General features: G+C 42.7%; 2 protein-coding genes across 2 annotated transcripts; both read left to right on the forward strand.

The window, feature by feature from the left end:
* Positions 1 to 4,380: 4,380 nt before the first annotated feature.
* On the forward strand, positions 4,381 to 6,831 carry LOC308615808 (protocadherin beta-8-like; the record flags this gene model as incomplete). The annotated part of the gene is made up of 2 exons (XM_081231603.1): positions 4,381 to 4,466; positions 4,660 to 6,831. Exon 2 carries the CDS (start codon positions 4,738 to 4,740, stop codon positions 6,829 to 6,831), a length of 2,094 nt encoding a protein of 697 aa, XP_081087729.1. The 5' UTR covers positions 4,381 to 4,466; positions 4,660 to 4,737.
* Positions 6,832 to 11,028: 4,197 nt separating this feature from the next.
* LOC308616367 (uncharacterized protein) lies at positions 11,029 to 25,543 on the forward strand. Its single transcript, XM_081232622.1, has 2 exons — positions 11,029 to 13,431; positions 22,933 to 25,543. Exons 1-2 carry the CDS (start codon positions 11,044 to 11,046, stop codon positions 25,360 to 25,362), a joined length of 4,818 nt encoding a protein of 1,605 aa, XP_081088748.1. The 5' UTR covers positions 11,029 to 11,043; the 3' UTR covers positions 25,363 to 25,543.
* The last annotated feature ends 771 nt before the right edge of the window (positions 25,544 to 26,314 follow it).

Here is a 26,314-nt window from a genome sequence, read left to right on the forward strand (position 1 = left end):
ATGAGACTCCTAAAGAAAGTTTCTAAGAAGAAATATAGAAATAAAAACAAAGCAGTATGGTGTAAGGAATAGATCTTAATTTTATCTTTTTCCAAATAGTTATATAATTGATAAAAAACTTTATTAAAACCCTTTTCTCAATGGAAAAAATAAAAATAAAAACAAAGCAAAGCAAAAAAAAGGGTAAATTGGAGAAAATAGAAAGTTTCTAAGAGCAGGAGGAAATTAGTTTCCTAGATGAAACTGCTTACCAATTGTCCTGTACAATGGATGAAAATAAGCTCAAACAAAGACACATCAGTGTTTAATTTTCAAATGCTTGGGACAATGACAATATACTACAAGAAGAACTAAAAATACAGGTCTCGGGCCTCCCTGGTGGCGCAGTGGTTGAGAGTCCGCCTGCCGATGCAGGGGATACGGGTTCGTGCCCCGGTCTGGGAGGATCCCATATGCCGCGGAGCGGCTGGGCCCGTGAGCCATGGCCGCTGGGCCTGCGCATCCGGAGCCTGTGCTCCGCAACGGGAGAGGCCACAACAGTGAGAGGCCCGCATACCGCAAAAAAAAGAAAAAAAAAAAAAAAAATACAGGTCTCAAAAAGAAGATATAAAATAAAATTCACTTTAGACTTCTTAACAAACACATTGGTTTAGAGCTCATGGACAAAATATTTTAAAATTCTGAAGAAAAATTATTTCCAACCTAAAACTCTATAATCAGTCAAACTTACAATCAAGTTTGAGAGTAAAATAAAGATAATTTAATACACTCAAGGTCACAGCAAAATTTACCTTTCATACACCGTTCTCTGGAAACTACTAGAAGATATCTATCAAAATGTGAGAGTAATCTAGGAGAGAGGAAGTAAGAAGAAAGAGAAAAGAGATGATCCAAAGCAGAACAAGTGAGGGACTTCCCTGGTGGTCCAGTGGTTAAGACTCCATGCTCCCAGTGCAGGCGGCCCAGGTTCGATCCCTAGTCAGGGAACTAGATCCCACATGCCACAACTAAGAGCCCGCATGCTGCAACTAAAGATTCCACATGCCGCAATGAAGATCCTACGTGCCACAACTAAGACCCAGTGCAGCCAATATTAAAACAAAACAAAACAAAGAAACAAACAACAAAGCAGAACAAGTAAAATGAATCTCCACATGATGTTGAAGGATGATCCCAGGATGACACTTGTCTCCAGTATAGTGAACAACTAGTCCAGTTTGGAGCTGTATGACTCAAGAGACAGGCATTTCGAAGGATATCATCAGCAAGTCCCCTGACATATCTTCAATCAGATGAAACTCTTGGAAGATGTAATCTCTTAAAGCTATAGAATAAACCAAAAAAGAGGAAGAATAAAATCCTTGAAATAGGAAACCCAATCAGAATAAAAGGCAAAGGGAATTCCAAGAATGATAGCAAAGGAAAGTTCCAGGATGAGACCTATGCAGCAGACGTAGGGAACAGCCACTCAATTTAAAGGAGAATTGATATCTCAGGAGACATGGGAATGACCATGTGGAAAATTGTACTGAGAAGAATTGGAAGTGTGAGAAGAATAGGTGACATATCTAAAGAAAACCAAGCAAATGAAAAGGCAAGGCAATCATTAACTTCAAGAAAAAAAGTGGGACTTCCCTGGTGATGCAGTAGTTAAGAATCTGCCTGCCAATGCAGGGGACATGGGATAAAACTGGACAGCCAAATGCAAAATAATGAAACTAGACCACTATCTTACACCATACATAAATATCAACTCAAAATGGATTAAAGACTTGAATGTAAGACCTGAAACTATAAAACTCCCAGGAGAAAACATAGGCAGTATGCTCTTTGATATTGGTCTTAATTTCTTCCCCGATATGTCTCTTTAGGCAAGGGAAACAAAAATGAAAATAAACAAATGGGGCTACATCAAACTAAAAAGCTTCTGCACAGCAAAGGAAACCATCAACAAAACAAAAGGACAACCTAAAGAATGGGAGAAGATATTTGCAAATCATATATCCAATAAGGGGTTAATATCCAAAATATATAAAGACTCATATAACTCCACAAAAACAAAACAACCTGATTTAAAAATGAGCAGAGGATCTGAACAGAGATTTTTCCAAAGAAAAAGAGATGGCCAACAGCCGCATCAAAAGATATTCAACCATCACTAATTTTAAGGAAATGCAAATGTTTCGTGTATTTGCAAAGAATAAGATATGTATTTGTGGTTTTATTTTCTTATAAACTAATAATCCAGTTTTTCTGGATCAATTATTCAACTATTATTTTTAAAGCTCTGATCTATCCAAATCTCAAGTAAAAAAAATGGAAAGATCTGTGCTTTCTCCTTGTTATCTGAATGTGACCTTCATTTCATAGAAAAGATTAATGACCATGAATAGAAATATTACATAATTTTGATCGCTTCATTTGTTTATTTTCCTCACATTGCAGTAATTTTCCTACAATAGTCCCTACCTTTTCAACACGTTTTCTCCTTTAATTTGAAAGTTTATTTTTTAAAGTTTCTATTCCATATACTTCAGTGCTGAATTGGAAAAGTATAAGAAAAAGAATGCTTTTAAATATGCAATATTAAAGAGAAACAAATTATCATTGAATTACTTAAAGATTCTGGAGAGTTAAGGAGAAGCTTTGTTTGTTATAATAATCTGTAACTGCTTTTTCTTAACAGTTATCCAGATCATTTTTGCAGAGCTGTATTCTGAATATATCATAAGCTAGTGCTGATAACTCTTAAAATAGTAATATTACTGTGCATTACTAATGGGATATAGTCTAACGACAAAAAAAAGAACCTCACAGCATTAAAATCTTAAGTTGTTTCCACAGCATCAGGATAAAATTATTTAGTTTTTCAAGCAAATCAATGGCATGGAAAAAGGGAGGAGGGAATCTTACACAATGAGAGAAATTAAGACATACCAACCAAATGCAGTGGATAGTGGATCTTGTTTAATCTTGATTCAAACAATCATAACAACTTTGAAATAATTGGAAACATGTGAATATAGATGGGATATTAAACAATATTAACTTAATTTCTTAGGTGTGGTAAGGGCATTGTAGTGGGTTTTTTTAAGACATTAAAAGTTAGAGATTTATAATGAAGTTTTATGGGTAAAAATTTAGTTTGGAAGGTGAAAATGTTGGGGAGATAGGGTAAACAATTGTGGCAAAATATTGATAATTGTTCTAGCTAGTTATGAGTACCTGGGGGTTCATCGTACTATTCTCCTTCATTATGGGGTTTGAAAATTTTCAAAATAAAAGGTTTTTAAAAATTGATACTGTAAGAAGAGAAGAGGACACCCTTCTGAGATACAGAATCATCACTACCATCACAGATTATACATGTATTAGAAAGATTCTCCAGCCTTTCTGGTTTCATCGTTTGATATGATAACTTCATTCTGAAATAATGCTGCTCATGAATTCTTCTACCACGTGAATCTTGGGGGTTTTTCTAGTCATGACAATGGATTAATGCAAAGTGAGCTACCTGATGGCATCACATTACATGCCGTGTGTGTGTGTGTGTGTGTGTGTGTGTGTGTGTGTGTGAGGTTAATCTCTTTCTGCCTCAGTTTCCCCATCTGTAAGGTGAGGAACTCACAGCAGCCCTATGTAGTAAGTTCCATTAATATCTCCACCTTAGACAGATGAGAAAACTGAGGCAGAGGTTAAATAACGTGTCCAAGGTTCACAGCTACTAATTATTCCCATAGTTCATGGCAATAAAAGTATATAATTCTGAAAGTTTTCTATGTTATTATATATATATTTAAATTTCTGCATATAGTCTTTCTTCTCAGGCAAACTGTTACATAAATATTTTCTTTTTGCTCCAAACTCAATTAGCATTATTGAAAGTAGTCTCTACTAATATCATTTCTCCTGTATGGCCCTCAGACAATTGCCTCAACCTTAGGGTTCAGAGATAGTAAAAATAGTATTGTAACCTTACATAGCTCGGTGATACGTACTGGCAAGAGTTGGGAACATTGGGGAGTTCCCTGGTGGTCCCGGGTTCAGTTCCTGGTCGGGGAACTGAGATCCCACAAGCCACGCGGCTCAGCCAAAATTTAAAAAAAAACAAAACGAAAAGATCTGGAAACATTGCATCCATTTTCAACCCAGAAAATGTAAGATCCTCTGAGGACGCGTGGTGGCGCTGCACGATAAGGTACAAACCGGAACCGCAGCTGCGTCTCCATTAACAGGCAAAACTCAACAGCAGAGCCTGGAAGCCCACGGGGAGCTTGGATGCCACAGAAGGAGGACTGGGTCCTCTGTAAAGGACTACTCACTGGAATATTTCTGAAGTACCTTGTGGAATAACTACAGTCTCAGAAACGTACTGAGGCCTTTACAGCTCAGCGGAACCACCCTCGCCAGAGGCTATACCGAGCAAGAACAATGGAGGCCAGCAGGAAGCTCATTTGCAGACAAAGGCAAGTCTTTTTCTTCTTTTTCTTCTTGGGCTTAGCTCAGGCGGGCTCTGAATTTAGGCGTTATTCTGTGGTGGAGGAAACTGAGGGGAGCTCTTTTGTAACCAATTTAGCAAAAGACCTGGGTCTGGGGCAGGGGGAACTTTCCAGGCGGGGAGCTAGGGTCATTTCCAAAGGAAACAAACTGTATTTGCAGCTCGATCAGGAGACTGGGGATTTACTGCTAAATGAGAAACTGGACCGCGAAGAACTGTGTGGTCAGACGGAGCCCTGTATGCTGCGTTTCCAGGTGTTGCTAGAGAATCCCTTAGAGTTTTTTCAAGCTGAGCTACAGGTAATAGACATAAATGACCATGCTCCAGTGTTCATGGACAGAGATATGTTGCTAAAAATATCAGAGAGCAGTCCTCCTGGGACTAAGTTTCCTCTGAAGAACGCTCAGGACATGGATGTAGGCCGAAACAATATTGAAAACTATATAATCAGTCCCAACTCCTATTTTCGGGTCCTCACCCGCAAACGCAGCGATGGCAGGAAATATCCGGAACTTGTGCTGGACAAAGTGCTGGATCGGGAGGAGGAACCTGAACTCAGGTTAACCCTCACTGCTCAGGATGGCGGTTCTCCACCCCGGTTTGGCACCGCTCAGGTCTACATCGAAGTCGTGGACATCAACGATAATGCCCCTGAATTTGAGCCGCCTTTCTATAGGGTGCAGATCCCCGAGGACAGTTCCATAGGCTACCTGATTGTCAAAGTCTCTGCTACGGATATAGACATAGGAGTCAATAGAGAGATTTCCTATTCACTTTTCCAGGCTTCAGAAGAGATTAGCAAAACCTTTGAGATCAATGTCATGACAGGAGAAATTCGACTGAAAAGACAACTTGATTTCGAAACAACTCAGTCTTATGAGGTCAATATCGAGGCCAGAGATACTGGAAGTCTTTCTGGGAAATGCACCGTTCTGATTCAAGTCATGGATGTGAACGACAATGCTCCAGAAGTCACCATGTCTGCACTTACCAGTCAGATCCCCGAGAACTCGCCTGAGACTGTGGTTGCAGTTTTCAGTGTTTCAGATCTTGATTCTGAAGAGAATGGGAAAATAAGTTGCTACATTCAGGACGATCAACCTTTTTTCCTTAAATCTTCCATGGAAAACTTTTATACTCTAGTAACAGAGAGACCGCTAGACAGAGAGACCAGGGCAGAATACAACGTCAGCATCACCGTCACGGACTTGGGGACACCCAGGCTGAAAACCGAGCACAACATAACCGTGCTGGTGTCCGACGTCAACGACAACGCCCCCGCCTTCACCCAGACCTCCTACACCCTGGCCGTCCGCGAGAACAACAGCCCCGCCCTGCACATCGGCAGCGTCCGCGCCACAGACAGAGACGCGGGCGCCAACGCCCAGGTCACCTACTCGCTGCTGCCGCCCCTCGACCCGCACGTGCCCCTGGCCTCCCTGGTGTCCATCAACCCGGACAACGGCCACCTGTTCGCCCTGAGGTCCCTGGACTACGAGACCCTGCGGGCGTTCGAGTTCCGCGTGGGCGCCGCCGACCACGGCTCGCCCGCGCTCAGCAGCCAGGCGCTGGTGCGCGTGCTCGTGGAGGACGACAACGACAACGCGCCCTTCGTGCTGTACCCGCTGCAGAACGCCTCGGCGCCCTGCACCGAGCTGGTGCCCAGGGCGGCCGAGGCGGGCTACCTGGTGACCAAGGTGGTGGCGGTGGACGGCGACTCGGGCCAGAACGCCTGGCTGTCGTATCAGCTGCTCAAGGCCACGGAGCCCGGGCTCTTCGGCGTGTGGGCGCACAACGGCGAGGTGCGCACGGCCCGGCTGCTGAGCGAGCGCGACGCGGCCAAGCACAGGCTGGTGGTGCTGGTCAAGGACAACGGCGAGCCGCCGCTCTCGGCCAGCGTCACGCTGCACCTGCTGCTGGTGGACGGCTTCTCGCAGCCCTACCTGCCGGCCCCGGAAGCGGAAGCGGCGGACGCGGCCCCGGCCGCCCCGCTCACCGTCTACCTGGTGGTGGCCTTGGTGTCGGTGTCGTCGCTCTTCCTCTTCTCGGTTCTGGTGTTCGTCGCGGTGCGGCTGTGCAGGAGGGGCGGGGCGGCCTCGGTGGGTCGCTGCTCGGTGCCCGAGGGCCCCTTTCCGGGCCACCTGGTGGACGTCAGCGGCACGGGGACCCTGTCCCAGAGCTACCAGTACGAGGTGTGTCTGAAGGGGGACTCTGGGACCAGCGAGTTCAAGTTTCTGAAACCAGTTGTGACCAATTTTCAGGGCCATTCCCCTGGCCCTGATATAGAAGAAACCCCCAACTTTAGGAAAGATTTTGGTTTCAGTATTCAGTGACAGCAATTGTTTTTCACGTTCCATATATTTTAAATTGATGATACTTCAAGGTGATTGTTTTTCTGGCAACCTATCCTGAACTTATAAACTACACTAAACTTGCTTGCAAATTTTGTTTTAAAGAAAGATATCTTTTCTTCATTACTGTAAGAAGATTAACGGTCCTAAATCTTGCCTCTCAAAACACTGTTGAAGTCAATAAATGTACAAGTCCTTTCTGGCATAGCTTAGAAATGTGTTAAGAAAAAAACAGTGGGAAATTAATTCTATATAATCAGTTGTATTTCCTTGAGTTTTTCTTATTAGTTTTTAAACCATTACGTACATAAGAGCAGTACTGCACTAACACACTGAAGCATGCCCAATCAGGAAGGAGAGAGAACTGGTACAGTGAGAATCTGGCTCTTACTTTATTCTGCTCTCATAGCACTTTAATCTTATTTTCTCTTATTAATTGTGCTTCCTTTCATTAATATACCAGTATTAGTTTTAATATAGTTATTGTAATTGCTTTCCATTTAGTTTTACTGGTGTAAAAGGGGAGAAAAAGCTACACTGTTTTTATCCAGTGTGATGAAAGGGCATAGCAGGAAATTGGCTTTTCCCACTTGAGAAACATTGGTCATCTTGTGACAGAAAATCCAGTAGCTGTCCAATCTCCATTCATCTTTTCTTCTTTGGTAACAGACTCCAAATTTCATTTAGAGCATTAGTGTGCTTAGTCAAAAGAACATGTTTTCCCAGGCTCCTTGGCGGCTAAAACGGGACATTTGACTACATGTATATGCAAATGTTGTTAGAGACTTCCAAGAAGGCCATTAAAAGGGAGGTGACTCATCTAGGAAGGGGTCCCTTTTTGTCCTCTAACTGCTTCTTGCTGCTTGCAATGTGGGAGTCTTGGTTGGAACACAGTCATATTGAGCCATAAAGCAACACTAAGGATGGAAATAATGGACCAAGACAGTCAGTATAGAATAAACTTTAAAGAGATGAGGATCCCTGATAATCACAGTTATCCTGTCATCCCTGGATTGCTCACTTCTGAGCTTTCTTCACATGAGAAATAAAGGAACTTCTACCTCATTTAAGCCACCATCATTGTAGTTTTGTGCTACCTCCAGTGGAATCCAATCCTAATGCTTTCACAGTAAGATTTTTTGTTAAAATGTTATATAATACGGGAAAATGGACAGCTCTTCAGTGTATAGTGTGATCTAACTGATCTTTGTCAAGTTTTCCTTGATTTCTAATTTAGTTAAGAGTACAGAGTGCTTTACATTCATTATCTTTTTAATCCTCTGCCAAACCCTAAGGAAGTTGGCATGTTATTTCCTCTTTTACTTGTTCACAATTCTGAAGTAATAAAAGGAAACATTTGGAATATATTCTAAGTCTACTTGAATGGAATGTCCCAGTTCTTCACCTGCATGCTATCACAGCAGGCATTAACTGGTGGCATTGTCTTCCTAACCAAGGAAGTGAAATCCTTCTACTGCATGAATTGAACTCCTATGTAGAAATGTAACTTTTAGTCTGTAGCTTGATTTTGTTTCTATACCAGAGATCACACCGCTCTGGACCAATAAACCCAAAGTTCTTACAGAAACACTGACCTAAGTAAGCTGGGTCAGGTACCACAATTGACCTTCATCATGATCGAATCAGCCTGATTACCTTCCTGTACCTTCTCGACGTATCACATTCAATATTGCAGAAATGAAGGCCCTAAACAGGGAGTAGAATTACCCTATGGTTGTATTTCTTGAGTTTTTTTTTGTACTATTCCTTCAGTCTTTTTCTGTCACTCCTAATATATATTTTATCTTTTTTTTGAAAGTTTATTATATACATTCTGTAAGTCCCTTATTCAAATTAAATATACTGTATTCATTTTAGCACACTATTTCTTTGAAAGCAGTTGCTATTCTAGTATTAGCTCTAAATGAAATAACTAATTTCAGAAAAGTATAGGCGGGCTTCCCTGGTGGCGCAGTGGTTGAGAGTCCGCCTGCCGATGCAGGGGACACGGGTTCGTGCCCCGGTCTGGGAGGATCCCACATGCCGCGGAGCGGCTGGGCCCGTGAGCCATGGCCGCTGAGCCTGCGCGTCCGGAGCCTGTGCTCCGCAGCGGGAGAGGCCACAGCAGTGAGAGGCCCGCGTACCGCAAAAAAAAAAAAAAAAAAAAAAAAAAAAAAAAAAAAAAGGTATAGGCAATGATGTGGAGGAATTTTTATCACTAAATAAAGATTCTGGAAATTAAATAGAAATAAAGCTGATAGGCTCCAGTTATTTTCTATTAAAACTAACCATATGTCTTTGACAACACCTCTTAAAATTATGCTGAAAAAAGATTTAGAGGGTCATAAATGACTTTATTCTGAAAGGATGGCTCACAAGAGCTGAATCAGACATTCTTCAGCATTTGCTGTGATAATCCAGTTTTGTAGAGTGATGAATTTTTGTTGACTCAGATGCTGGGTGCATGAAATTTCATGCTTATGTATTCATTTTCTGTTTCTACTATTAAAAATTACCACAAACTTGGTTGCTTAAAACAATAAAAATGCACTGCTATATAATTCTGTAGGTCTGATGTCTGATATGGGTATGACTGGGTTAAATTCAAGATGTCACCAGGGGTGCATTCTCTTCTGGTGGCTCTAGAGGAGAATCTATTTCTTTCTCTTTTCCAGCTTCTAGATGCTGCCTACAGTACTTGACTCATGGCCCCTTTCATCCATCTTCAAAGGCAGCAACATTGTGTCTCTTAGTCCACTTCTTCTGTAATCACATACCCCTCTGACCATAGCCAGGAAAGGTTCTGTCCCTCCCAGATAATCCAGGATAACCTACCCCCCAACAAGGTCCTCAATTTACTTATATCTGTGCATTCTCTTTTGCCATGTAAGATAACATATTTACAGATTTGGGGAATTAGGGCATGAACATCTTTCGATGGGTGGCCATTATTCTGCCTACCGCAGGTTGACTGCTTGGAAGAAAATTATCTGGTCTAGCAGGACCAACTGTGGCCAAAGGAAGGCATACAAAGACCTTTATAACAGAAGTTTAGACCCCATTGATTGAATGCTTTAACCCCAGACAAGGTATTTATCAAAAATTGTTCTACAGATCGTTAACAAAAACACTGGATTTATAAAAACATTATGAATCTTTACTGGAATTCAATTTAAATTTTAAAAATGGAAAATCTGAACTAAAGAGTACTTTGGGGTTTTTTTAGATGATGAAAATGTTCTAAAATTGACTGTGGTGATGGATGCACTACTCTGTGAATATACTAAAAGTCACTGAATTGTAGACTTTAAACGAGTGAATTGTATGGTATGTGAATTACATCTCATTAAACCTGTCTTTTAAAAGGAATAAAACAGAAATTATTCTTGTCAGGATAAAAAAAAAAATCCCAAAACATGGCAGGCCTAACATTTAGACTGCCTTTTTGGGAAATAACTTTCCAATAATTTGAAAGTTTCAAAAACTCATGTCCTCAGGCTTAGGTGTTGAAAAGAAGAGGAAGTAATCTACTCTTTAATAAGGCGGTGATAAAATACTCTCTTTAGAACCATCACTGATTGCAATTTTGCAGTGTCCACTCATCTGCAATTCTATAACATGTACCATGAAAATAATGTACTTGTGAAACTGTTCCCATATTACTTCACAAATATTTTGCTCCTAAACTTAAATTCTTCTCAGCTTAAATGTTAATTAAATTATTTTACTTAATTATTCACCCTGAACAGCTTTAAACAGTCAACATAATGAAAGTCTGCTCTTAGTACTCCTCCTTTGTAACAACACAGCTCTCTCTGAACTCATAAAAACCACAAGAAAATAGAACTAAGTGTTTCATATTACAGAACACGGTTGACACAGCCTATGTGTTACATTTAGAAGAATTTTGCATCCAACGTTAAACCAGAAAAGATAAGACACAGTGAGAACGCATGGTGGCGCTGCAGGTTAAGGTGGTGAGAAACAGAATTGCAGACGTAGCTCCAGGATCCAGCCAGTTTCACACTGCCTGGAAGCTGAAGAACAGCTTTCTCAGTCAGAGCACAATGTGCGTGAAACCTCTTTAAAACTGTATTTAGAGACATAGTTCTGACCTGCTATACTGCAGGACCGGACTACCAGGATCCTGGGCATATATGAAGCTCCTGTGAACTCAGTTTTCAGGAAAGAGCAATGGAGATTGGATGGATGCACAATCTGAGACAAAGGCAAGTCCTAGTTTTCTTTGTTTTGCTGAGCATGTATGGGGCGAGTGCCGATTTGGGGCCCTATTCAGTAGTGGAAGAAACAGAGAGAGGCTCCTTTGTGGCAAATGTAGGAAAAGACCTGGGGCTGGGGTTGACAGAGATGTCCACCCGCGGTGCCCGGATCATTTCCCAGTGGAACAAAGAGCATTTGCAGCTCAAGGTTCAGACTGGGGATTTGCTCATAAATGACAAACTAGATCGAGAGAAGCTATGCGGTCCGAGTGAGCCTTGCATACTACATTTCCAAGTATTAATGGAAAAACCGTTAGAGATATTTCAGGCAGAACTGAGAGTGAAAGACATAAATGACCATTCCCCCGTGTTCACTGAAAGAGAAATGATTCTAAAAATACCGGAAAACAGTCCTATAGGAATTGCATTCCCTCTGAGTAATGCTCTGGACTTGGATGTAGGCAGCAACAACGTTCAGAACTATAAAATCAGCCCCAACTCCCATTTTCGGGTTCTAACCCAAAATCACAGCGACGGCAGAAAATACCCTGAGCTGGTGTTGGACAAAGAGCTGGATCGGGAGGAGGAGCCTGAAATCTCATTAACCCTGACAGCGCTGGATGGCGGCTCTCCGCCTCGGTATGGAACCGCCCAGGTGCGCATTGAAGTGGTGGACAGTAACGATAACGCCCCTGAGTTTGAGCAGTCGCTCTACAAGGTGCATATTCCCGAAGACAGCCCCGTAGGCTCCCTGGTTGTCACTGTCTCTGCCAGCGATGTAGACAGTGGAGTCTATGGAAAAATATCATACACATTCTTTCAGCCTTCAGAAGATATTAGTAAAACTTTGGAGGTAAATCCTATGACAGGCGAAATTCGACTGAGAAAAAAAGTAGATTTTGAAAGAGTTCTGTCTTATGAAGTGGACATCAAGGCCACTGATGGGGGAGGTCTTTCAGGAAAATGCACTCTTCTCCTGCAAGTAGTGGATGTGAATGACAATCCTCCAGAAGTGACAGTGTCTGCACTCACCACTCCCATCCCAGAGAACTCCCCTGACATTGTAGTTGCTGTTTTCAGTGTTTCAGATCCTGACTCTGGGGACAATGGGAAAACTATTTCCTCCATCCAGGATGACCTTCCTTTTCTTCTAAAACCTTCAGTCAAGAACTTTTACACCTTAGTAACCCAGAAAACACTAGATAGAGAAGAAAGAGCCGAGTACAACATCACCATCACCGTCACTGACATGGGAACCCCCAGGCTGAAAACCGAACACAACATAACCGTGCTGGTGGCCGACGTCAACGACAACGCCCCCGCCTTCACCCAGACCTCCTACACCCTGTCCGTCCGCGAGAACAACAGCCCCGCCCTGCACATCGGCAGCGTCCGCGCCACAGACAGAGACGCGGGCGCCAACGCCCAGGTCACCTACTCGCTGCTGCCGCCCCTCGACCCGCACGTGCCCCTGGCCTCCCTGGTGTCCATCAACCCGGACAACGGCCACCTGTTCGCCCTGAGGTCCCTGGACTACGAGACCCTGCGGGCGTTCGAGTTCCGCGTGGGCGCCGCCGACCACGGCTCGCCCGCGCTCAGCAGCCAGGCGCTGGTGCGCGTGCTCGTGGAGGACGACAACGACAACGCGCCCTTCGTGCTGTACCCGCTGCAGAACGCCTCGGCGCCCTGCACCGAGCTGGTGCCCAGGGCGGCCGAGGCGGGCTACCTGGTGACCAAGGTGGTGGCGGTGGACGGCGACTCGGGCCAGAACGCCTGGCTGTCGTACCAGCTGCTCAAGGCCACGGAGCCTGGGCTGTTCGGCGTGTGGGCGCACAACGGCGAGGTGCGCACGGCCCGACTGCTGAGCGAGCGCGACGCGGCCAAGCACAGGCTGGTGGTGCTGGTCAAGGACAACGGCGAGCCGCCGCTGTCGGCCAGCGTCACGCTGCACCTGCTGCTGGTGGACGGCTTCTCGCAGCCTTACCTGCCGGCCCCGGAAGCGGAAGCGGCGGACGCGGCGCCGCTCACCGTCTACCTGGTGGTCGCCTTGGCATCAGTGTCATCGCTCTTCCTCTTCTCGGTGCTGGTGTTCGTCGCGGTGCGGCTGTGCAGGAGGGGCGGGGCGGCCTCGGTGGGCCGCTGCTCGGTGCCCGAGGGCCCCTTTCCGGGCCACCTGGTGGACGTCAGCGGCACGGGGACCCTGTCCCAGAGCTACCAGTACGAGGTGTGTCTGACGGGAGGCTCTGGGAGTAATGAGTTCAAATTCTTGAAGCCGATTCTCCCCAACCTCCCGCCCCAATGCCCTGGGAAAGAAATAGAGGAAAATCGTACCTTCTACAATAGCTTTGGGTTCAATATTCAGTGACCATAATTAACTTTTATATCTCAGAGGTATGTTGTTTTGTGGCACTTCCATACCAACATTATTTCCCCCAAAATGTGTGTGTTTGAAGTCGTACTGATGTTACTTTTATATTTTCGCATGTTCTACCCACCTTTAAGTGAATGTTTATCTTTACCTGTGGTTGTAGTTAGATAGCAATTTATTCTCTAACCAAGGAGGTCTTAATTTGTAATTAATTTGCCTCCTTAAATAATAACACCAAATCAGTTTTTGCTCATGGCCCTCTCTCCAGTTGAACTTTCATTCACAATTATGCGTATGATAAAATAAAGCAGACCACTTTCAAAGTATTTCAAGTGTTCAAGTATTTCTTCATTTTATTTCTTTCTTGCGGTTTTTCTTGTGGTTGAATAATGGTTGCTATTCAGAAATGTCATTCTTTCTTTAAATTCACCACTTTTTTAGTTAACATTTTAAAATGTTTATTACTGCTGAAAATATACCTGAAAAATCATGTCCTATGATACAATCATAAACACCTTGTTAGAATGGGCCAGAAGGCAATTTTCTTAGTGTCTCTTCTTTACTCATCTTGGAGGGTTATTCTGAAGACACATTAATATTGTGGCCACCCACAGAATACTGGAATATGAAGTTATAATTTTCCAGATGTCTCATTAATGTTACAAAGGTATAATGCAACCTAGTTGAATACAGGCTCCCAAATAATAATTTGTTTATTGTAGAGTGGACTTGTTTGCTAATGTGTATAATTTTTTGCCTCATGTGTTATCCCAGAATTTAATATATATACACTGGGCACTAATTTTCAAACTTTAAAAAATCACAGGCAACTGAAAAATTATATTGTATATATTATATAACATACATGTTTTACATGAAAGAAATGTTTTGTGAACAGTGCTTAGCTTTTTTGTGATACAATCTGAAATTGCCTGTATTATTCCATTCTATTTAATTTTCAAATGTGGTCATGATCCACTAAATTGATTTCATGACCTACTAATGGGTAGCAATCCAAAGTTTCAAAACCACTTTTCTCAGATATTTGTAGAGTACTGAAAAGTATGAAAAGATAGTCCTTTAACATTCTAATTTTGGAACTTTTTTCAAGTCATTGTAGGAGGAAGTTTTGTTTCATGCTGTACAAGCACCAACCAACCACTCTTGCCTTTAGTAACCTGACTATATTACAGAAGAGAAAGCCTTCATTGTTGGGGGAGGATCTTTCCAATGAATTTCATCAAAAAGTCTAAAGTCTGTATGTTGTGGAAGGAAAATGTAGATGAGCAAAATGAGTAAGGGTATAGAAGGAAAGGAAGTGTGTGTGAGAGAGAGAGAGTAGGCATGAGAAAGAGGAGGTGCATGAGGGTGAGTAAAATGATTGCTTTTATGCCTGAGGTGGGGCCACAGACTGGAGTCAATGCCACGCACTGCCTCTTGAAGATATTCTAATCTTAACATTATAGAGGGGCTGGGTATTAGTCAGTTAATAATGCCTGGAAGTCAAACCTCTTGCTCTAACATACCCAAAATAATCTAATGTTTACAGTCCTTGAATGCTAAAATTTCACCACCAGTTCTTTTGAACTGTGTGGACTGATTAATTACTCTTTGAATTCAAGAAAAATGGAGGGAACAAAAGTCTCTCCATGCAGACTAACTAAATTCTAATTTTCTGTTTTCAGAAGTGGAACTTGGAGTAAGTTCTTCTTCCCTAAACGAAAGCTTCCTTACATAGAGAACAAAAATTCATATTAATTAATCAAAATTAAGTATTAAGGTTACCTCCTGTGTTTACTGTTCTTAGTGGGGAACAGATGGAGGACTACTAGCTTAAAGAGATATACAGTATTATAACTGTCAACAACCAAGGTGGGAGTGTTCTAGCAGCTTGTTTCCCCAATAAGCTTGGTCTCTCTCATCTATAATGTGGGAGGGGGAAAGAGCAGTTTAAACAGCTCAGGCAGAAAATCTAACAGGTGCAACAGCAGAGAAAAGGATGAGGTACTTGTCCTCTTGCTTAGAGTTTTTCCAGCTATCTGAACAGGAGGACTTGTCTATTTCTGGAAAGAACTATGTGTTTCCTGACTCTAATGGAGACAGGCCAGGCCTTCAGGAGCTCAGATGCCCAGATATAAGTAAACCAACCAGTTATCTTACAATGTATTGCTAAAAACAGATTTTGCTCTTATGCTTCAGATACCTTAATTATAGTTAAATATAAACCAGTGCATAGGAATCCAACTGTATCAGCCAATTTTATATTAAAGGACTATAAGTTGTCCAATGGGAAGAGGTCACTTACAAAATGGAGATGCAAGAGACTGCTCAGCCTCCCAGAATTGATTTTCTTGAAAACCCTTACCAATAAGAACAAAATAACACTTTAAGTTGGAATTTGCCAAGAGTATGGGAAAGAAAGGACATTTTCACATACAAACACATTGTTTTCCTCATCTCCTTTCTACTTCAAGTCCCTATCCTACTACTGCATTCCTGCATCCACTGATTAATCTAACATGGCCTCTCAGTCCTCTGCTCCAGTTGTCATTAGTGCCTTGGCTACATGCTGTACTTTTTCACTACCCAGAACTGTTCTTTCTACGAAATATGATTTCAGATCTCTCCCTCTGAGAACACAACCTTCTATGCCTTTAGCCCTCTCATCCTGCTACTCCTATCACATCTTGTCTTTGACCTTGTCATGACCTCCATTCCATGATGCTACGACCACCTAACAACCCCCTCCTGTTTTAATTTCCTTCTCATCCAGCTGACTCCCTGTTTTACCACTCCCAATCACTTCATGCTCATATTCTCAATTCTCTTGTTCAACCTGCCTTCACTCTAGGATTTCCTTCACCACCTGATGAAACTGCACATTAGATGAATATAGTTATCTCTTTTCTCTTACACCTGGGATGCTGCACTCTATAAGACAAACTTAGAAAATTATCAATACTATTGCCACTAAGTTTATCACAACCAAACTTAATTGGGCTTTCAAGATCAAGAAATCTTTTTATATTTTCCTAATCAGCTTTCTCTTTTATTCTCCATAACAACTACTTCAAACCTACTTATCTTAGTTTAAACTACTCACTCTACTACTTACACACCCCCTTTTAGCAGATGAACTTGCTTAATACCTTAAAGAGAAAACAGAATCCATCAGATGGGAATTATCTCAATTTCCTGTCCCCAAACCTATACTCTTGATAGCATATGTACTTGGAAAATTTCCTCTGCTGAGGTCCCTTCCACCTAAGTCCAATCCCTTCATATATAGGATCCCTGGATCCTATTTTGACCACTTTCTAGGGGCTTCACAGTGATTGCATCCTTTCTCGTGTACCTTAATTTTCTGCCTCTTTACTCAATACTGCAAATTAGCATTTTAAAACATTTCTGTAGGCTTAAAAAACCCTCCTGAGTATAAACTCTCCTCCAGATACCAATCTACTTCTTTCTTTTGCAGCTAAATTTCTCAAAAGGATTGACATTTTTATTTCCTTATCCCCTCTCACTTTTCATCCCAGTGAAATCTAATTTTTATCACAACCACTCTACTGAAAACTGCTATTGTAAAGCTCATCAAAGATTTCTGGGGCTTCCCTGGTGGCACAGTGGTTGAGAGTCTGCCTGCCAGTGCAGGGGACACGGGTTCGTGCCCCGGTCTGGGAGGATCCCACATGCCGCGGAGCGGCTGGGCCCGTGAGCCATGGCCGCTGAGCCTGCGCGTCCGGAGCCTGTGCTCCACAATGGGAGAGGCCACAACAGTGAGAGGCCCATGTACCGCATTTCTGTTTAAGTTAGGTAAGGTTACACTATTGAAATAGAGCAGCACAACTACACAGTGGCTTGTAAAAGTATGTATCTCTTTCTTGTACCAGCCGCAATGTAAATGATTGGGTAGATAGGGCAGCTTTGCTCCTCATGGTCCTTCTGGAACCAAAATTTGTTCCAAGTAATTCCTCTTACATTCCCTGTTTCAGTGTATAATCTACATGACTTGTAGCTGGGTCACTGCCACATCTGGGTTCTAGCTGGCTAGGAGGGAAGAGACACATACAGATGTCTTCCATTCCAGACCCAGAGGTAGCAAATAAAAATTCTGTCCACAATCTGTGAGAACTTAATTAGCCACACCTAACTACAAGGGAGGCTGAGTCACCATGTGCCTGGGTACAGTTCTATTACTATACAGAAAAGGAGAACAGATTTTGGCAGACATCTATCAGAATCCTTACGATGACCATCTTCTTAAATCCAATGGACCATTTTAATACTTATTTTTCTTGAGTTTTCTGAAGGATTTGCTACTGTCAATATTCCTCATCTCCTTGAAATGCTATTTGCTTTTAGTTTCATGATTCTGAACTCTGCATCTTCCTTGTCTTTTTTAAAAAATGCTTCCTTACCTCTCCTTTAAATGAAGATGTTTCTCAGAGTTCTGTGCTAAGCCTCTTCTATTCTTATTTGACACACTTTTGCTTGGTTCTCTTAGAGATCTCATGGTTTCAAACACCATACACAGGCATACCTCATTTTATTGCACTTTATTGCATTTTGCAGATATTGTGTGTTTCTTACAAATTGAAAGTTTTTACAAATTCAAAGCCCTGCAATGAGCATATCTATCGACACCATTTTTCCAAAGCATTTGCTCACTTTATGTCTCTGTGTCACATTTTGGTAATTCTCACAATATTTCAAACTTTTCATTTTATTATATTTGTTATAATAAAATATAATGGTGATCTGTGATCAGTGATCTTTGATGTTACTATTGTAATTGTTTGGGGGGCACAATGAACTATACCCATATAAGACAGTGAACTTAATAGATAAATGTGTGTTCTGACTGCTCTACCAACTAGATGTTCCCCATCTTTTTCCCTCTCCTTGGGCCTCCCTATTCCCTGAGACACAACAATATTGAAAATAGACCAGTTAAGGGACTTCCCTGGTGGCGCAGTGGTTAACAATCCACCTGCCAATGCAGGGGACACGGGTTTGATCCCTGGTCTGGGAGGATCCCACATGCCACGGAGCAACTAAGCCTGTGCACCACAACTACTGAACCTGCGCTCTAGAGCCCGCAAGCCACAACTACTGAAGCCCATGTGCCTAGAGCCTGTGCTCCGCAACAAGAGAAGCCACTGCAACAAGAAGCCTGAGAAGCCCGCGCACCTCAAAGAAGAGTAGCCCCCGCTCGCTGCAACTAGAGAAAGCCCTCACGCAGCAATGAAGGCCCAACTCAGCCAAAAATAAAATAAATAAATTTTAAAAAAAATTTTAAAAGAAAATAGGCCAGTTAATAATCCTACAATTTGCCTTAAGTGTTCAAGTGAAAGGAAGAGTCACATGTCTCTCACCTTAAATCAAAAGACAGAAATGATTAAACTTAGTGAAAAAGGCATGCTGAAAGCCAAGACAAGCTGAAAGCTAGGCCTCCTGCACCAAACAGCCAGGTGTGAATGCAAAGGACAAGTTCTTGAAGGAAATTAAGAGTGCTACTCCAGGGCTTCCCTGGTGGCGCAGTGGTTGAGAATCTGCCTGCTAATGCAGGGGACACGGGTTCGGGCCCTGGTCTGGGAAGATCCCACATGTCGCAGAGCAACTAGGCCCGTGAGCCACAACTACTAAGCCTGCGCGTCTGGAGCCTGTACTCCACAACAAGAGAGGCCACGATAGTGAGAGGCCCGCGCACCGCGATGAAGAGTGGCCCCCACTTGCCACAACTGGAGAAAGCCCTCGCACAGAAACGAAGAACCAACACAGCAAAAATAAATAAACTAATTAATTTAAAAAGCAAACATTAAAAAAAAAAGAGTGCTACTCCAGAGAACACATGAATGATAAAGTGAAACAGCCTTATTACTGATATGGAGAAAGTTCTAGTGACCTGGATAGAACATCAAACCAGATACAACATTGCTTTAAGCCAAAGCTTAATACAGAAAAAGGCCCCAATTCTCTTCAATTCTATGAAGGCTGAGAGAAGTGAGGAAGAAGCAGAAGAAAAATTTGAAGCTAGCAGAGGCTGGTTCATGAGGTTTAAGGAAAGAAGCTGTCTCTAGGACGTGAAAGTGCAAGGTGAAGCAGAAAGGTGATGTAGAAGCTGCAGCAAGTTATCAGGAAGATCTAGTTAAGATAATTCATGAAGTTGGCTACACTATACCACAGATTTTCAATGTCAATGAAATAGTCTTATATTGGAAGAAGATGCCATATATAGGACTTTCATAGCTAGAGAGTAGAAGTAGGTGCCTTGCTTCAAAGTTTCAAAGGACAGGCTGACTCTTTTGTTAGGGGCTAATGCAGCTGGTGACTTTAAGTTGAAGCCAATGCTTATTGACCATTACGAAAATCCTAGGCCCTTAAGAATTATGCTAAATCTACTCCACCTGTGCTCTTTAAACTGAACAAAGCCTGGGTAACAGCACACTTGTTTACAACATAGTTTACTGAGTATTTTAAGCCCACTGTTGAGATCTAGTGCTCAGAAAAAGATTCCTTTCAAAGTATTACTGCTCATCAACAATGCATTTGGTCACCCAGGAGCTCTGATGGAGATGTACAACCAGATTAATATTGTTTTCATGCCTGCTAACACAACATCCATTCTGCAGCCCATGGATCAAGGAATCATTTTGACTTTCAAGTCTTACTATTTTAGAAATACATATCATAAGGCTTTGGCTGCCAAAGATACTGATTTCTCTAATGGATCTGGGCAAAGGAAACTGAAAACCTTTCGGAACAGATTCACCATTCTGGATGCCATTAGAAATTCATGATTCATGGGAAGAGATCAAAATATCAATATAAAAGAGCTTGGAAGAAGTTGATTTCAACCCTCATGACTTTGAGGGGTTCAAGACTTCAGTGGAGGAAGTAACTTAATTTGTGGTGGAAATAGCAAGAGAACTAGAATTAGAAGTGGAGCCTGAAGATGTGATTGAACTGCTGCAATCTCATGGTAAAACTTTCTCATGGATGAGGAGTTGCTTCTTATGGATGAGCAAAGAAACTGGTTTCTTGAGATGAAATCTACTCCTGGTGAAAATGCTGTGAAGATTACTGAAATGACAACAAAGGATTTAGAATATTACATAAACTTAGTTGATAAAGTAGCGGCAGAGTTTGAGAGGATTGACTCCAATTTTGAAAGAAGTTCTACTGTGGGTAAAATGCTATCAAACAGCATTGCATGCTACAGAGAAACTGTTCATGAAAGGAAGGCTCCATCAATGCAGCAAACTTCATTGTTGCCTTATTTTAAGAAATTGCCACAGCTACTCCAACCTTCAGCAACCATCATCCTGATCAGTCAGCAGCCATCAACATCAAGGCAAGACCTTCCATCAGCAAAAACATTACGACTTGCTGAAGTCTCAGATGATAGTTAACATTTTTTAGCAATAAAGTATTTTTAAGTTAAGGTATGTACATTGTATTTTTACACATAATGCTATTGCACACTTAATAGATTACAGTATAGTGTAAACATAACTTTTATATGCACTGGGAAACCAAAAAATTTGTGATTCACTTTATTGAGATACTCGCTTTATTGCAGTGGTCTGGAATGGAACCCAAAATATCTCTGGGGTATGCCTGTACATGCTGATGAATCTCAAAGTCCACATCTCCAGCCCAGATTTGTTTTCTGTGTTTCGGTTATATATGTACACACACACACACACACACACACATTCCACAGGCACTTACCTCAATATCAACATGTCCCAAGCTAACTTTATCTTTTTCTATTTCAATCTTGGTGGTTGTTTTTTTTTTTTCCAGCATTCCCTGTCTCAGTGAATGACGCACTAACCATCAGTAACCAACCCAGAGAGGTGTTCATTATCCTTGAGTCTTTCCACTTTTTCTCTCCATGCAAGCCATCAGTCACTGGGTCTTAAATATTTTTATCTTCTAAATATCTTTCTAATCACCCCGCTTCTCCTTATCGACACTAGTATTACCTTCATCCAGGCTACCATCACCTCCTACCTGGTCTCTCTGATTCCAGTTATACCCCCTGAAACTGATTATCTAACTTCAGCCAATTTTGATTTTTCAAAAATGCAGGTGTAATTATGTTAATCAACTGTTTAAGATCCTACATTGTATTATAAGTGCCTTTAGGATAACTTTTAAAATGCATGCTATAACTCATATAATTGTTTATGTCCTTACTCTGCTTTTTTTCCCCCAATCTCATTTTAACATTCTCCCCCTTCCATGGTTTAAAGCTCGAGGCATATTTAGCTTCCCTGTTTCCTTAAAATATCCGTTCAAAACACTTCTTCTTCTCCTGAATGGCTCCTCCAGATCACAACTTGTAGTTCAATACCTTAGGAAAGGTTACAGTGATGTCCAAAAATATGGATTAGATTTTATTTATTTTAACAGGCACTTAACAAGCACTTACTAGCCACTTTGTAAAAATTAACTCATTAGATTTCTATGATAATAGTCCTACGAGGTAAACACTATTATTGCCCCTATTTTACAGTTAAGGAAGCAGAGGTACATAACTTGCCCAAGACTTAAGATAGTGAGTAGCAGAACTAGGATTCTAATGTAGACATTTTGGTTTCAGAATCCATGTTCATAACCACTATGCAGTGCTGTCTCCTAGGTATAAGATGTCCCTTCTTGGTATTTATATATTATTATTTACCTGTGCATACATTCTGGCATCTTTTAATCACTTGCCTGACAAATTTTCTAGCCTGTGAGCTCCATAAAGACACACATATATATTTTTAAAAATATACAAGCGAAAAAAGCAATGACATTACTAACTATAATCGACTGAAATCTATAAGTGTTTACAAGAGTGTAGGGGAGAATATATTTGCAATTACTCAATAAATGGCCTGAATAAAATATAATTTCTTCAGTTCAGGACATTTTAATGGTTCTTTTTGTCGGGCATTCAAGACAGTGATAATTCAGTGCACTTCATGAACCTTGTTTAAATACTGATTCAAACAAACCAACAGTAAAAAATATTTTTGAGGAAAATGTGTAAAACCAAACACAGATTGAATATAAATTATATTAAGCTACCAGCACTAAATTTGTAGATTGTGATAGTGGTATAGTATATATTTTTAAAGTCCTTATCTATTACAGATACTTAGTGAAGTATTTAGAGGTAAAAATACGTGATGTCTGGGATTTACTTTAAAATACTCCAGATGATTTATGAATTACTTGTTCAAAGAGAAAAAAAAAATTCTACTGAAAAAATTCATAGAGACACATGGTGGCGCTGCAGGATAAGATGAAAAGAGTGCTTCTACAACACTGTGGGCTCCATTATTCACGGGAACAGAGAACATCCAACCCACTGAAAAGAGAGATATTAAGGAGCTTCACCTACAGACCTGCTGGAGGTTTATATACTCTCTAGAAGTTTCCAACTAAAAAAAGAATCAGAGCCTCAGCTTGCAAAATTAGAGCTGAACTTAAATTTTTCCACAAAAGAGGTTTCTTGAAGAAACCATGGAGATCGGAGGGGCACTCGTTCTGCGGAAAACGCAAGTTCTGATTATCTTTGTTTTACTGGGATTGTCTCAGGCAGGTCCTGAGCCTGTGCGCTATTCTGTGGCAGAGGAAACAGAAATTGGCTCTTTTGTGGCCAATCTGGCAAGGGATCTGGGGCTTGGGGTGGAGGAGCTCTCTTCTCGGGAGGCGCGGGTAGTGTGTGATGATAATGAAAAGCATTTGCACCTCGATTTGCTGACTGGGGATTTGCTCGTAAATGAGAAACTGGACCGGGAAGAGCTGTGTGACTCCACGGAGCCCTGTGTGCTGCATTTTCAGATGGTACTGGAAAACCCTTTACAGTTTTTTCGGGCTGAGCTGCATATCAAAGATATAAATGATCACTCCCCTACATTTCTTGACAAGGAAATAGTTATTAAAATATCAGAGAGTACCACTATTGGAACCACATTCTTAATGGAGAGTGCCCAAGATTTGGATGTAGGAAGCAACAGTCTCCAAAACTACACAGTTAGCCCGAATTCTCACTTCTACATTAAAATTCAAGACAGTGGTGATGGAAAGATATACCCTGAACTAGTCCTGCACAGAGCGTTGGACCATGAGGAGGAGCCTGAGCTCACATTAACACTCATAGCACTGGATGGTGGATCCCCACCCAGGTCTGGGACAACTTTGGTCCTCATCAAGGTCTTGGACATCAATGACAATGCCCCAGAGTTTCCTCAGAGGCTCTATGAGGTGCAGGTCCTGGAGGACACACCTGTTGGCTCTTGGATTATCACCATCTCTGCTAAGGATTTGGATGCAGGAAACTATGGGAAAATATCTTACACGTTTTTTCATGCATCAGAAGATATTCGTAAAACATTTGAAATCAATCCACTATCTGGGGAAGTTCATTTGCGATCACACTTGGATTTTGAAGCAATTCAGTCATACATTATAAATATTCAGGCAACAGATGGTGGGGGTCTTTCGGAAGAATGCACTCTTCTGGTTAAAGTAATAGATATAAATGACAATCCACCAGAAGTGACCATGTCATCAATTACAAAGATAATTCCAGAGAACGCCTCAGAGACCCTTGTGGCTCTTTTTAGTGTCCGAGACCAAGACGCTGGGGAAAATGGGGGGGTCGTTTGCTCTATTCAAGATGACCTCCCATTTTTTCTGAAACGGACCTTCAAGAACTTTTTCACTCTAGTTGCAGAAAAAGCACTGGACAGAGAGGAAAGAGCCGAGTACAACATCACCATCACCGTCACTGACATGGGAACCCCCAGGCTGAAAACCGAGCACAACATAACCGTGCTGGTGTCCGACGTCAACGACAACGCCCCCGCCTTCACCCAGACCTCCTACACCCTGTCCGTCCGCGAGAACAACAGCCCCGCCCTGCACATCGGCAGCGTCCGCGCCACAGACAGAGACGCGGGCGCCAACGCCCAGGTCACCTACTCGCTGCTGCCGCCCCTCGACCCGCACGTGCCCCTGGCCTCCTTGGTGTCCATCAACCCGGACAACGGCCACTTGTTCGCCCTGAGGTCCCTGGACTACGAGGCCCTGCGGGCGTTCGAGTTCCGCGTGGGTGCCGCCGATCGCGGCGCGCCCCCGCTCAGCAGCCAGGCGCTGGTGCGCGTGCTCGTGGCGGACGACAACGACAACGCGCCCTTCGTGCTGTACCCGCTGCAGAACGCCTCGGCGCCCTGCACCGAGCTGGTGCCCAGGGCGGCCGAGGCGGGCTACCTGGTGACCAAGGTGGTGGCGGTGGACGGCGACTCGGGCCAGAACGCCTGGCTGTCGTACCAGCTGCTCAAGGCCACGGAGCCCGGGCTCTTCGGCGTGTGGGCGCACAACGGCGAGGTGCGCACGGCCCGGCTGCTGAGCGAGCGCGATGCGGCCAAGCACAGGCTGGTGGTGCTGGTCAAGGACAACGGCGAGCCGCCGCTGTCGGCCAGCGTCACGCTGCACCTGCTGCTGGTGGACGGCTTCTCGCAGCCCTACCTGCCGGCCCCGGAAGCGGAAGCGGAGGACGCGGCCCCGGCCGCCCCGCTCACCGTCTACCTGGTGGTCGCCTTGGCGTCGGTGTCGTCGCTCTTCCTCTTCTCGGTGCTGGTGTTCGTCGCGGTGCGGCTGTGCAGGAGGGGCGGGGCGGCCTCGGTGGGTCGCTGCTCGGTGCCCGAGGGCCCCTTTCCGGGCCACCTGGTGGACGTCAGCGGCACGGGGACCCTGTCCCAGAGCTACCAGTACGAGGTGTGTCTCATAGGAGGTACTGGGACGAATGAGTTTAAATTTCTGAAGCCGATTATCCATAATCTTCCAGTCCAAGACACCGGTAGGCATACAGGGGAAAATGAGAACTTTAGGAATAGCTTTGGATTCAACATTCAATAAAATAATTTACTTTAAACTTCTAATCTTTTGTCATTCTTGGCAAACTGTGGATCCATTTTGCCAATCTGTAATAGATTTTACCTTAGACGGTAGTTGCATGCATTATCATTTCTCATGTTCTCCTCACAGTTGCTTTAAAAATCTTTATTTGTGGCTATAATGACTTGGAAAAATAATCTGTGTTCTGCTTTTTCATATATTTGGTCAAAATGTCATATTAATGGAGTTATTGCTAATTTTTTGTTCTGATAATGGCATTGTTATGCAAGACGATGTTATTATTTGGAGGTGCAAACTCAAGTATTAAGAGCAAATGCCACAATGTATGTAATTTACTTCTAGACATTTCATCAAAGCATAGATACAGCAAAAATTAAAAGTGCTGTTGAAGCTGGGTGGAAAGTATATTGGATTTTACTGCATTATTCCCTTTGAAAATTTTCATCACAAAGGGTAAATGTGACACCTCTCCAGTATTCAGTAGTAGGGTATCTTTCTTTTTTTTTTTTGCGGTACGCGGGCCTCTCACTGCCGTGGCCTCTCCTGTTGCGGAGCACAGGCTCTGAATGCGCAGGCTCAGCGGCCATGGCTCACGGGCCCAGCCGCTCCGCGGCATGTGGGATCCTCCCAGACCGGCACGAACCCGCGTCCCCTGCATCGACAGGCGGACTCGCAACCACTGCGCCACCAGGGAAGCCCAGTAGTAGGGTATCTTATTTGTTTGTTTGTTTTTTGTTATATAGTGTTTTTCAAGAATTCACTTTATGACAAGATAAAAGTGACCACACTGAAAATTATTGATTTCTGAAGTAATTTTCTTTTTTTTTACTGTTGTCATTGATGCTGTTTTGGGGGAGGAGTCTTATAATGTTCCGGGATTTTATGTTGCTATTGTTGTGTTGTGCTATTTTGTTTTCTTTCAATATACCACATTTGCTGGTTTAAATTTGTA

Source organism: Mesoplodon bidens (assembly GCF_964165515.1).
Source record: "Mesoplodon bidens genome assembly, chromosome: 4".
Lineage (NCBI taxonomy): Eukaryota > Metazoa > Chordata > Mammalia > Artiodactyla > Ziphiidae > Mesoplodon > Mesoplodon bidens.

Bases quoted from the DNA above. Each gene is read 5' to 3' on its own strand.
- LOC308616367 (XM_081232622.1), top strand. From the start codon at position 11,044: ATGGAGATTGGATGGATGCACAATCTGAGACAAAGGCAAGTCCTAGTT. The intron at 13,432-22,932 runs TGACCATAATTA...TGAACTTAAATT, and splicing joins GCTTTGGGTTCAATATTCAG to TTTCCACAAAAGAGGTTTCT.